This window comes from Rattus rattus, chromosome 8 (assembly GCF_011064425.1).
Source record: "Rattus rattus isolate New Zealand chromosome 8, Rrattus_CSIRO_v1, whole genome shotgun sequence".
Lineage (NCBI taxonomy): Eukaryota > Metazoa > Chordata > Mammalia > Rodentia > Muridae > Rattus > Rattus rattus.
The window spans coordinates 14,682,173-14,696,133 of record NC_046161.1 but is presented as its reverse complement, the minus strand read 5'-3'; the positions used below and the strand labels follow the sequence as shown (position 1 = coordinate 14,696,133).

The 13,961-nt window shown below is 38.6% G+C and overlaps 1 protein-coding gene across 1 annotated transcript in view; it reads left to right on the top strand.

Moving 5' to 3' along the window:
• The window catches only part of Muc16 (mucin 16, cell surface associated), a 169,043-nt gene that overhangs the window by 46,463 nt on the left and 108,619 nt on the right, over positions 1 to 13,961 (top strand). The window contains 7 exon segments of the mRNA XM_032910221.1: positions 9,184 to 9,308; positions 9,514 to 9,581; positions 10,609 to 10,781; positions 10,885 to 10,920; positions 11,930 to 12,054; positions 12,137 to 12,204; positions 13,145 to 13,317. Coding sequence (XP_032766112.1) covers positions 9,184 to 9,308; positions 9,514 to 9,581; positions 10,609 to 10,781; positions 10,885 to 10,920; positions 11,930 to 12,054; positions 12,137 to 12,204; positions 13,145 to 13,317 — 768 coding nt within the window.

Genomic DNA, 13,961 nt, shown 5'->3' with positions numbered 1-13,961 from the left:
CAGAATCAAATTCTGCCACTACAGCAAGTCCTAGATAACAAAAAACATCAGAAAAGTAAGAATCTATTTTAAAATCACATGTTAGAGGACTTTAAAGACATAAATACCTCCTTAAAAGAAATACAGCAGAACACAGGTTAATAAGTAGAAGCTCTTAAAGAGGAAATACAAAAATCCTTTAAAGGGTTACATGATAACACAACTGAGAAGTGAAAGAATTGAAGAAAACCATCCAGGATCTAAAAACGGAAATCGAAACAATAAAGAAATAAAAATAAATAAATAAAAGGACAGCATTTTACATAGAAAACCTAGGAAAGAGATCGGAAGTCATAGAAACAAATACCACCAACAGAATACAAGAGATTGAAGAGAAAATCTCAGGGGCAGAGAAAATACCATAGAAAACGTTGACAAAGAAATGCAAAATGTAAAAGATTTTAACCTAAAACATCCAGGAAATCCAGGACACATGAGAAGACCAAACCTGTGAATAATAAGTATAAAAGAAAGCAAAGATTCCCAACTTAACTGTCAGTAAATATCTTCAATAAAATTATAGGAAAAAAACAAAACAAAACAAAACTTCCCTAACCTAAAAAAAGAGATGCCGACGAACATAAAAGAAGACTACAGAACTTCAAATAGAACGGACCAGAAAAGAAATTCCTCCTGATAATAATCAAACCAACAAATGCACAAAACAAAGAAAGACTATTAAAAGCAGTGAGATAAAAAGGTCAACTAACATATAAAGACAGACCTATCAAAATAATATCAGACTTCTCAACAGAACTTATGAAAGCTAGAAGATCTTGGGTAGATGTCATACGGAACCTAAGAGAATACAACTGCCAGACCAGGTTACTATATTCAGCAAAATTCTCAATTACCATAGATGGAGAAATCAACATGTTCTATGACAAAAACAAATTTATACAGTATCTTTCTACAAATCTAGCTCTACAAAGGGAAATAGATGGAAAACTCCAATACAAAGAGGGAAACTACACACAAGAAAAAGCAAGAAATTAATCATCTTCCAACTAACCCAAAAGAAGATAGGTACAGAAACATAATTCTAGCTCTAACAACAAAAATAACAGGAAACAACAATTACTGGTCCCTAATATCTCTCAATATTAATGTATCAAGGGACTCAATTACCCAATAAAAACACATAAACTAACTGACTGGACACATAAAGAGGACCTAGCAGTTTGATGCTTAGAAGAAACCCACTTCAGTGACAAACACAGACACTTCCTCAGAGTAAAAGGCTGGGAAATTTTTTTCCAAGCAAATGTTCCCAAGAAAAAAGCGGAAGTAGCCATTCTAATATCGAATAAAATAGACTTTCAAACAAAAGTTTTCAAAAACAATAAGGAAGGACAATTGATACTCATAAAAGGAAAAATCCACCAAGATAAATTCTCAGTTCTGAAAACTATACTCCAAATGCAAGAGAACCCACATTCATAAAAGGAACTTTACTAAAGCTCAAAGCACACATTACACCAGACACAATAATAGTGGATGACTTCAACACGCCACTCTCATCAATGGACAGATCATGGAAACAGAAACTAAACAGAGACACAGAGAAAGTAACAGAAGCTATGAACCAAATGGTTTTAAAAAGACATGTATAGAACGTTTTATCCTAAAACAAATACAAGAAGATTGAAATAATTCCATGCATCCTATCAAATCACCACGGAGTAAGGCTGCTCTTCATTAACAACAAAACTGACAGAAAGCACAATTACATATGGAAGCTGAAAAATTTTCTATTCAATGATAACTTTGACAATGAAGATATAAAAAAAATTAAAGATTTTTTTAGAATTTAGTGAAAATGAAGGTACAACATACCCAAACTTATGGCACAAAATGAAAGCAGTTCTAAGAGGAAAATGCATAGCTCTGAGTGCTTCCAAAAAGAAACCAGAGAGAGCATTCAATAGTAACTTGACAACACACCTGAGAGTTCTAGAACAAAGATAAGCAAATGTACCCCAGAAGAATAGACAGCATGTAATGATCAAACTCGGGGCTGAAATCAATCAAGTAGAAACAAAAAGAAGTATACAAAGAATCAACAAAAGCAGGAGCTAGTCTTTGAGAAAATCAACAAGATAGATAAATATTTAGCCATACTAACCAGAGAACACAGAGAAAGTATTGAAATTAAAACGTCAGAAATGGAAAAGGAGACATAACAAAAAATGAGGAAATCCAAAAATATCACCAGATCCTACTGTAAAAGCCTATACTCAACAAAACTGGAAAATCTGGAGAAAATGGACAATTTTCTAGATAGATACCAGGTGCCAAAGTTAGATCAGGATCAGATAAGTCATCTAAAAAGACCCATAATTCCAAAAGAAATAGAAGCCATCATTAAAAGTCTCTCAAAAAATAATATAAGAACAAACAAACAAACAAACAAACAAAAAACCCAAAACCCAGGACAAGATGGGTTTAGTGGAGAATTCAATCAGACCTTCAAAGGGTATTTTTACCAATACTCTTCAAACTACTCCACAAATAGAAAGAGAAGGAACACTACCCAATTCATTCTATGAAGCCACAATTACAATTATACCTAAACAATACAAAGACGACACAACAAAGAAAGAGAACTTCAGAACAAATTCCCATATAAATATCAATGACAAAGTACTCCATAAGATTCTCATGAACCAAATGCAAGAATGCATCAAAATGACCATCCATCATGATCAAGTAGGCATCATCCCAGGGATGCAGGTATGGTTCAATATATGGAAATCTATTAATGGAATCAACTATCAAAACAAATTAAAACAAAAAACAAAAACAAAAACAACTACATAATTATTGCTTTGGATGGTGAGAAAGCATTTGAAAAAATTCAACACCACTTCATGACAGAAGTCTTGGAAAGGTCAGGAATGCAAGGCCAATGCCTAAACATAGTAAAAACAGAAAACAGCAAACTGGTAGTCAATCTCAAGCTAAATGAAGAGAAACTTGAAGCAATCCCACTAAAATCAGGGACTAGACAAGGCTGCCCACTCTCCCACTTCCTATTCAATGTGGTAGGTGAAGTCATAGCCACAGCAATTAGACAACAAAAAGAGGTTAAAGTGATACAAATTGGAAAAGAGGATGTCAAAATATCACTATTTTCAAATGATATGATCGTATACTTAAGTGACCCTAAAAGTTCCACCAGAAAATACTAACCCTGATAAACAACTTCAGCAAAGTGACTGAGTATAAAATTAACCTAAACAAATCAGTAGCCTTCCTCTACTCAAAGGATAAACAGGCTGAGAAAGAAATTAGGGAAATGACACCCTTCACAATAGTCACAAATAGCATAAAATACCTTGGTGTGACTCTAACTAAAATATTGAAAGATCTGTATGACAAGAACTGCAAGTCTCTGAAGAAAGAGACTGAAGAAGATCTCAGAAGATGGAAAGATCTTCCATGCTCAAGGATTGAAAGGATTAATATAGTAAAAATGGACATTTTGCCAAAATCAATCTACAGATTTAATGCAATCCTCATCAAAATCCCAAGTCAATTCTTGACAGAGTTAGATAGAACAATTTGCAAATTCATCTGGAATAACAAACAAACAAAACAAACAAACAAAAAAACAACCACAGAATAGCAAAAACTCTTCTCCACAATAAAAGGGCTTCTGGGAGAATCACCAAACTTGCAGCTGCATTTACAGAGCAATAGTGTTAAAATCTGCATGGTACTGGTATAGAGACTGCAGATATCAATGGAATAGAATTGAAGACCCAGAAATTAACTCACACACCAATAGTCATTTAATCTTTGACAGAGGATGCCAACTGCCCCAGCCTGTGGGGGTTCAGAAGAGACCTGTGTGGGAGCAAAACAATTGGGGGACAGGAGGCACAAAGAAGGAGAACAAATTTGATCACGCTCTCAAATTTTATTTCCATGCAGTGGCTCATGAAGACAAGCAAGAGGGAAGGCCACTCAGTGCCCAAACCAATTTCACTACCGTTACACCCTCCTATTGTTCTTTCAGTTCTTATAACCCTAAATCTCAAATTGCAGGTGTGTTGATAAGAACAGATAACTGGCTAGGTTTCTCAGAGTGGGCTTGACATTCCTAAAACATTCCTGAGACAAAGGTGTGTAATTGGGCTTGGCTTCTGGCAACCATCCAATGGAAAAAGACAGCATTTTCAACAAAATGGTGCTCGATCAATTGGTGATCAGCATGTAGGAGAATGCAAATTGACCCATTCTTATTGCTTTGTACAAAGCTTGATCCAAGTGGATCAAGGACCTCCACAGAACACCAGATACACTGAAACTAATAGAATAGAAAGTGGGGAAGAACCATGAACTGGGGAAAATTTCCTGAACAGAACACCAATGGCTTATGCTCTAAGATCAAGAATTAACAAATGGGACCTCATAAAATTGCAAAATTACTATAAGGCAAAGGACACTGTCATTAGGACAAATGGCAACCAACAGATTGGGAAAAGATCTTTATGAATCCTACATCCTATAGAGGGCTAATATCCAATATAAACAAAGACCTTAAAACGTTAGACTCTAGTGAATCAAGTAATCCTTAAAAAAGTGGGGGGGGGGGGCTACAGAGCAAAACAAACAATTCTCAACTGGGGAATGGACAAGAAACACCTAAAGAAATGTTCAACATCCTTAGTCATCAGGGAAATGCAAATTAAATTCCACCTCACATCAGTCAGAATGGCTAAGATCAAAAACTCAGTTAACAACAAATGCTATCAAGGATGTGAAAAAAGAGGAACATTCCTCCATGTTTGGTAGGATTGCAAGTTGGTACAACCACTCTGAAAATCAGTTTGCAGGTTCCCCAGAGACCTGAGGACCCAATTATACTACTCCTAGGCATATACCTAAAAGATGCTCCAACATATAACTAGATCACATTCTTTGCTACATTCATAGCAGCCTTATTTATAATAGCCAGAAGCTGGTAAGAAACCAGATGTCCCTCAACAGAGGAATGGATACAGAAAATGTGCTACATTGCACAATGGAGTACTACTCAGCTATTAAAAACAATGACTTCATGAAATTCTTAGGAAAATGGATGGAACTAGAAAGTATCATCCTGAGTGAGGTAACCCAATCACAAAAGTACACACATGGTATGCACTCACTGATAAGAGGCTATTAACCCAAAAGCTCAAAATACCCAAGATACATTTTTTAAAAACTCGTGAAGTTCAAGAAGAAGGAAGACCAACATGGGAATTCTTCAGCCCTGCTTAGAAGGGGAAAAATTGCTCACAACAGGAAATTTGGAGACAATGTGTGGATCAGAGACTGCCCCACCTGGGGAATCCATTTGTTATAGAAACGCCAAAACCAGACAACATTGCTGATGCCAAGAAGTACAGGCTGTCAAGAGTCTGATATAGCTGTCATGTGAGAGGCTCTGCCACAGCATGACAAATAAGGAGAGGATGCTAGCAGCCAACCATTGAACTGAGAATGGGGTCCCCAGGAAGGAGTTTGAAAAAGGACTGAAGGAGCTGAAGGTGTTTGCAACCGCATAAGTAGGACAACAATATCAGTTAACCAACACTTCCAGTGCTCCCAGGCACTAAACCACCATCGTAAGAGTACTCAGGTATGGACCAATGGCTCTAGCTGCATGTGTAGCAGAGGAAGGACTTGTCAGGCATCAATGGGAGAAGAGTCCCTTGATGCTGTCCAGGCTTGATGCCCCAATGTAGGAGATTGTCAGGTCAGGGGAAGTTGGTGTGTGGGTGAGGGAGCACCCCCATACAGAAATAGGAGGAGGGGAGATGGGATAGCAGGTTTCTGGAGGGGAAACCAGGGAAGGGGTTAACATTTAAAATGTAAATAAAAAATATATCCAGCAAAAGAAAAAGAAGAAGTACAGCATCATAACTTGTTTTCCAGTGAAGGAAATGGCCAAGCAGAGAGTTAAGTCAGACAATGTTGGCTAAGAGAGCACAGGATAACTCAAATAAGGTCGCCTTAGGACTGATACCCACAGCCCAGGAAGATGAGACAGATCCCTACAAACCACAAGCTTATTTCCTCCTCTCTTTTCATGACCCTTATTCCTACTGATTCGGATCATCTAAAACTTAAGGAGAGAAACGCCTCCTTCCTCATACAGATATCACCCTAGGGTCACCTATTTTAACTGAGCACTTACCTGAACATTGTCCCTTACCCTCTTTTTTTCCCTCTGTCCTGATGGCTGTTTACTACAGTCTAGAGCCTGTATCCCAGATTCACCCTGTACTTCTCAAGTCCATTCCTGGACAAGAACATGGAACTAAAATGTTTTTTGTCCTTTCATGGGGCATCTAAAAAAGACTTGAATCAATATGGCTCCCCACATTCTCAATTGTATGTGTGTTTCTATGTGTGTGTGCATGTGTGTGCATATTTGTGTGTTGTGGTTGTTGTTTTGTGGTGTTGTGTGTAGATGCTTGTACATGCATGCACATGTATGTGGATGCTAAAGATCAGTGATGATTGTCTTCCTCAACTATTGTCCACCTCATTTTTTGAGATGCTGTCTGTAACTACCCTGTAGCTCATCAATTCTGGCTATTACCTGGCCAAGAGAATTCAGAGATTTTGCCATCTCTATCTTCCCAGTACTGATTACACAGTGTAGTGTAGTTCCACACTAAGCTTTTTGAATAGGTACTGGTTGATCTGAAATAAGGTCCTCATGTTTTTAAGACAAGTTCTGGACTGACTGAGCCATTTCCATAGCTGCTTAGTGTTTAACAGGAAGGTGAGAACAATGTACACTATGCCTAGATATGAGGAATGAAGGGTCATCTAGAACGTGATGGTCTGGAGCAGGGACTGGCACTACTTCAGCCCAGATTCAGAATCCCATACCTATCTTTCCCTTACCTTGTACTGACAGTGCTGGGGGCTCTAAAAGAGTAGACACACTCTTCATCTTATGTATTCTCTTGTTTTACATTCCTGAAAGTTCTAGAGTTTGAGATTCAAAGGGAACACCGACATAGATTGTAAGTTTGGGTAAGAGACTCATTAGAAGTCTATTTAATCACATGGACAGACACTATATTCTGAGAAGAAATCAGACACATGAAGCAGAGTAAGGATCCTTTATTATAGATCTCTAAGTCTGTTTCATGTAATCAGGATTATTCAGGTTATTAAGTAGTAAGTGGTAAGTTATTTCTTTGCTAGTGAAATGAGTAAATTCTAGCAAGATTAAAATACATGTATAAACACAGATTTATTGGGAAGCTGCTCTTGGTCAGGAGACTCTCCCCAAGGACCAGGCCAAAGAAGTACCCAAGGGACAGAAGAGACAGGTGAAGGGTAAGAGAGAAAGCAAGAAAGAGAACACAGAAAGGGGGGCTAGAAAAGGAGAGTGGGAGAGAGAGGAAACAGAGAAAGAGAAATGGAAGATCAAAATGTCTGGATTATATAGGGAAGAGCATCTGGGGGCAGGGCTGCCCAGCCCATAAGCTAGAAAGTTCAGGAATGGGGGCAGGGTATATATATATATGTAATCACCTCAGTCTCTTGCCCTGGGGTCTGAAACCAAATAGTCAGCAGACTGTCTCTGATTCCTAGGTAGTCAGCAGGCTATGTCTGCTTACTAAGAAAAGGAAAGAGGGACCTTCTATTTCATGGATGGAATGTGTGACTCAGGATGTGGTGGAAGTAAGGATGAAGGACACACCTAGTTTCAGGTACACCAAGTATAAGCACAGTAAGGTCCCCACTGGTAGTGCTCTAAATATCTTGGACTGTGACATCCTGATATCTCTGACCTTCCTGGAAGGTCATGCAATACTCTGGGAATGCAGGAACCTTAGGAGTCTATTGCAGGTTTACAGATTCACTAACATACTTTTGTTAGGGAGCTTGTCATTTCCATTACAATGACTGTAGGAAAGAAGCTGCTTCAGCTCAGCTTCTCCTAAACAGCAGTGTAGTCTGGATTCTAGCAAATACCTTACTTCCTAGGTTATACCTTTCCCTGACCACTAGGGTAAAACTGAGGTTCCACTGTGATCTGGGCGTACCCATGGACTTGGTAAAGGAGAAAAGACTCAGGCTGCAAAGGCCACGCTTCATCAGACTGTGCCTTTTGGAGTGTTTTTTTTTTTTTTTAAATTTCCACATGGATCAGATTTTACATCTATAAAATCAGCTTCCAATACCATCTCCCAGCATGTCAATGATTCCAATTTAAGAAAAACATGCAAATCAAGTGTAACCAAAGCATAACACATATATGTCTTTAAAGAATTTTTCTCCTGTGTTTAGGGTGGGAGGGGCAAGCAGGTTGGATTGAATGTATGAACACATGCCTGTTGATGCTGAAGGCCACATTCCTTCAGTCTTAATCCTCTGGCACCATTCACAGTTTTTGAGTAAAGACAACTTATTAGCCTGGAACTCACCAATTGGGTGAAGCTAACTGGCCACAGAAATCTACCTATTGCCACCTCCCTAACATTGGATTTACAAGTATTTACCATCACACCTGACTTTTGGTAGATGGGTTCCAGGATTAAATTCTGGTCCTCATTCTTCATTTAAGTGACTGAACAGTCTGCAAATCCACTCTCTGCCTTTAAATATTTTTCAAATTAATTTTTACTTGGTGCCTGTGTACAGGGACATGCTTGTGTGTGCATGAATCATAATGTGATTGTTGAGATCAGAGGACAACCTATGAGAATTAACTCTTCATTTCTGTTGTATGTGTCCTCAATATCAAACTCAGCTCACCCAGCAAGTGACTTTCTAAGTCTTTAAAAAAAAAAGACAAACATACATGAACATTTTACTTTTATTTTAATTTTTAATAAATATGTACACAGATTGCAGAAAAATAAATTTGATTTTAAAAAATCTCAGAAAATAAAGATTCATGTTGGAATTTTCTCAACAGTGGGTATGATGTGATAAGTCTCTGCACCAGGGTGTACGAAACACCACAGAGACATGCCACTCATGCTTGAGATATAACAAGTGATGCCAAATCTACTCTCTTCCCTGGGAAAGCTATAATTCTAGAGGAAGACTTTGTAATGTTTGAGGATACTGAATTTCCCAGAGGATCCAGCAGGTCATTCTGTCTTTTTCCCACCCCCACTGTAGGGCCAGGCTCTTCTCTGGTTCCTTTCACCATCAACTTCACCATCACTAACCTCAAGTATGAGGAGGGTATGAATTACCCTGGATCCTGGAAGTACAATGCCACTGAGAGAATTCTACAAAGACTGGTAAGAGCTGTGTCCAGTAAATGCAGATTTACAATGATGGGAGCCACAACTATCAGCTTAGGCCACACCCTACAATAAGGCTACACAACCCTCAACCTTGTTCCATAGATTCCAGTTTTGCTTACCAATGCTACCTTCAGACACCTCGAACAGAGTCTGTATTCCTTAGTCCTTGTATTGACAGCCTTCTCCCTCTTCCCCATAGCTGCGGCCTTTGTTCAATAAAACCAGTATCGGTCTCCTATATTCTGACTGCAAACTAGCATTGCTCAGGTAAGTCCTAACATAAACAAGCCAGAGATCCTCAGTGTGTCCCAGATCCAAATGGTACCTTTCTTCCTTTTCTCTTGTATGTTCATTACCCTTATGTAAATCCAGAAGTGCTAGACTCCGCATGCAAGTTGTCACCTAGTCATACAAGTTCCACTTCAGTTGCCCCCACAGCCTGCAGACTATCAGGTTGTTTTTCAACTTTTCCTGCTCATCCATTCTGAATTCACACCTTCATTCCCTTATTGTGAAATAAAGGAAATTTCCATGGAGTTTTTAAGTTTGTGCCTAGGATTGCTTTTATAATATTAATACATTAGCTTTCGTTTTTAACACTGTGATACATTCTCTAAGCAACTTAGAGGGAAAATGGTTTATTTTAGCTTTACATCTCAAGGAACAGCTTATAATTAATTTCAGGGAAGTCAGAGTAGCTAATGATTGAGACATTCACATCATACCAGCATGTAGGAATAGAGAGACATAAAATTAGGAATGCCCTCTCACTAGTACTCAGATTGATTTCTCTATTCTTGTATTCTTCAGAATCCCTAGTGTAGAATCTGGTGCTAATCACAGTACGCTAAGGAGTCCCATATTAATTACCTTCATTAAGGTCATTCGCCAAAACCATGTGGACACATGGGGATACAGGTTGGCCGAGTGTAGATAATCCCTCATTAAAACTCTGTTTACAGGTAATCAAGTTGACAGTTAAAGTTAATAAGCACAGACATTGCTGTCTCTGGTCTTTGCTTTAATTCCCAAATCCACAGCTCTCTTCAAAATGTACCCTCTATTCCTCACACCATGAGAGTGTACACTAATGTCTTGCAGTCAATAAAAAGTATTATTCCATGTCTGCTGAGACTCACAGACTACTGGAAGTCAGTACACTTAGAGAATATAGGTCTTGTGTGTCAGCTCCACAGCAGCCATCTCCTCTCCTCTGGCTGTTTCCTCCCCTGTCTATCACCTTAAGATGCTTCCTATCTTCCTATGCATCCTTCTTCTCCTCTGTTCTTCTCAGACCTGAGAAAGATGGAGCAGGCACAGGAGTAGATGCCATCTGCACTCACCACGCAGACCCAACTGGACCTGGGCTGAACAATGAACGGGTATTCCGGGAATTGAGCAATCTGACCAATGATGTCACTCAGCTGGGCCCTTACACCTTAGACAAGAACAGCCTTTACCTCAATGGTGAGCAGTGGCCATTTTTGCTCTTGTGCAGAGCATACTGTCTCCCCTCTTAGTCCCTACTTCTTCACCCTGCTCCATTCTCACTCTTTTCTTTTCTCCTTAGGTTATACACAACAGATCCTGTCCAGCACATCTACACGTGAGTATTCTGAGGCTCAATAAATATCTCCCATGCTGTAAGCCCCAGGCCCATGAAATATCTGTATTTCTTTCCTTAAGCCTCTCTCTTTTTAGAGGTGAACAGAAACACATGCTCTAAAAATCCTTCAGTCTTGTTTGAGGCACAGCTCAGTAAAATTCTTGAAATGGGTGCAGAGTTTGAAACCTAGCAGTTGTGTAAAAAACTGGACATCACAGTAAATATTTGTTATACAAGTTCTAGAAGGAATAGACAGTAGGATCCTGGGGTTTCTTGGTCATCCACACTAACCTAATTGGGTGTGTACAGGTCCTATGACCTTGGATGGACACAAAGTAGTTGTACTAGTAACTAAACAAACTAAACAATGATATCACTCAACTGGGCAGTTATACCTTGGGCTTAAAACATGAAGTGGGTAGTAATTGAAGAATAATACCTGAGTGACTGGGTAAGTGAATCCTCAGTTAAGAGCACTAACTGTTCTTCTAGAGAACCTGTATTCAATTCTAGGTACCTACATAGTAGCTCACAAACATCTGTAACTACAGTCTCAGGGTTTCATTTGCCATTTTCTGGTCTTCCTGAGCACCAGGCATGTATGTGGAACATAGACATGCATGTGGACAAAACAGTCTTAAAACTCAGGTGAAATAAAATAAAATAATTTATGAAAAGAATGAAACAAGATGTTGTCTTCTGGCATTTGCATGCAATGCAGTACATGTGCCTGCTTAGACATTAAAATGAATGTTTTAGACACATGCACTTACCTTCAGTAGCTTCCAGGTTAGGGAAAACTTCCTACAGGTTAGGGAAAGACAAATAAGAGTCATTTGGTTATTTAGAGTTTTTGGTTTGTAAAAAAAAAAAAAAAAAAAAAAAAAGAAGAAGAAGAAGAAGAAGTTGAGAAGCCTGGTTATGGAAGCTAAATGCAATTATCCCTTGCACTATAGTCATCCCAGATTCCAGAATACATTATACTTCACACTTCTCTTTTCTGTTACAGCTACAAGCCCATCTCTGCTTCACTTCACCCTCAATTTCACTATAACGAACCTGCACCATACAGAGGGCATGGGATCTCAAGGGTCTGAAATATTCAACAACACAGAGAGGATCTTGAATCGCCTGGTAAGAACTCTCTCTGGCTCACCCTGAGTCATCTCACTTTGGTGTCCTTTGGCCCTTAGCTCTTTATCTCTTGTATCAACAGCTCAAGCCCATATTCAAGAATAGCAGTATTGGACATCTTTATTCTGGCTGCAGACTGATCTCACTAAGGTAAGAAGACCAGAAGATACAGAGGGCATGAAGAACATCAACAGGAGCTAACTGCTAGCATCTTTCTCCTAGAGTTCTAGAGGCAGGTGACCACCAACCCCTCTCTGCTCCTTTTCCTTTCAGAAGGAAAAATGCTTAATTTTTTCTTCTGAAAATTTCTTTTCTGTTGCTAAGATAAAATACTCTGACAAAAAATAATAAACATAAGAAATATTTTTTGGCATAGAATTCTATATTACAGTATAACCTGTGGGAAAGTTATATTTAAAAGTTCCAGAGAAGTAGTCATTTCATACCCACAGTCATTATTAGAGGAAAGTTAATGTACCTATCTGTCTAATGCCTACTAGCTTTCTTCAATTTTACAAACTCAGAATGGGTGCCATCAACAGAGGTCTGTGTCTTCCTACCTTAATTAACAATCAAGAGTATTTCTCACAGAATGGCTGACAAACTGATCAGAAAATTCCTCATTAAGACTTTTCCTAGGCAATGCCAGCTTGTGCCAGTCGACATTTAAATCAGGCCATCACAGATCAGAAAATGTTGACTATGTTCACACATGAAGATAAGCCCTAGAAATGAGGAGAAATATATCCGGCATCAATCAATAGTTGAATGCATGTTAAGACAGTCGACATTGTTGAGTTTTTTTAAACCTTACTTTAAGATTCTTTTTTTTCTATCCTTATTGTTAGATTTCTTTTGTTAGACCATGGTGAAATTATCTTTTAGATGTTTATGTTAAAAATAGCACAAATACTGACATGCTTAGAGCTGTGTCCTTTTTTCCCCCTCAAGAATGTAGGCTCTCTTGTGCACTGTGTCTTCTGGACAGAAGCCATTAATTCTTCATCAAGAATCCCACTTCTCTTCTCCCTTAAGGAACCCCTACCTTGGAAATTGCCATTTCATAATCTCTGTCTGTTTTCCTTGCTAGACCTGAGAAAGAGGAAACAGCCACTGGAGTAGATGCTGTTTGTACTCTCCATTCTGATACCTTGGGCCTTCAGCTGGACAGAGAGAAGCTATACTGGGAACTGAGTCATAACACTCAGAGTGTCACTAAACTAGGATCCTTCACTTTAGAAAAGAACAGTCTGTACATCAATGGTGAGCATCCCCTTAAGAATTATAATCTGAAGATGAGAATGTTATTCTAAGACAAGTGGGTATTCTGCTTTATCATAAGATCCTTCCTATATATCATCTTAAACCTAAGCAACCAGCTGCTCAGTTAGGAGCTCAAGGAATTATTTGAATATGTGCCTAACCAAGAGAGGCCTTGCTTTCCTCACAAAAAAGACCATCTCTGCTCGATACCAATGGTGCGTCAAAAGTGGTTCAAGTCTGGGTGTGTTTGTAGTTGTGTTTTTTATTTTCACTTTGAGTTACAACTTGCTATGTTGCCTAGAACTAAAAGTCTAATTCAGTCTGTCCTCAAAATGATGATTCCAGCTCCCTTGAATCCTGAATTTGCAGTATATAATTCCATAAAAGTATAACTCATATCTCTGTGGAGCTAAACCACATCTTTCTTGCTTGCTACGTGTCTGGCCTTGTTCTCTGAGCCTTAGTGCTAGCAGGAGTTTTAATCTGAAATTTATACTGAGCTTGGAGTAGTGGCTCATGATGCCTATAATTCCTAAGTTTGCCTGGTATGTGCAGAACTCTTAGTTAGAGCTCTAGTACTATAAGAATTAAAAAAAAAGAGAAAAGGAAAAGAATAGAGTAGGATATATTAGGAGAAGAAGCAG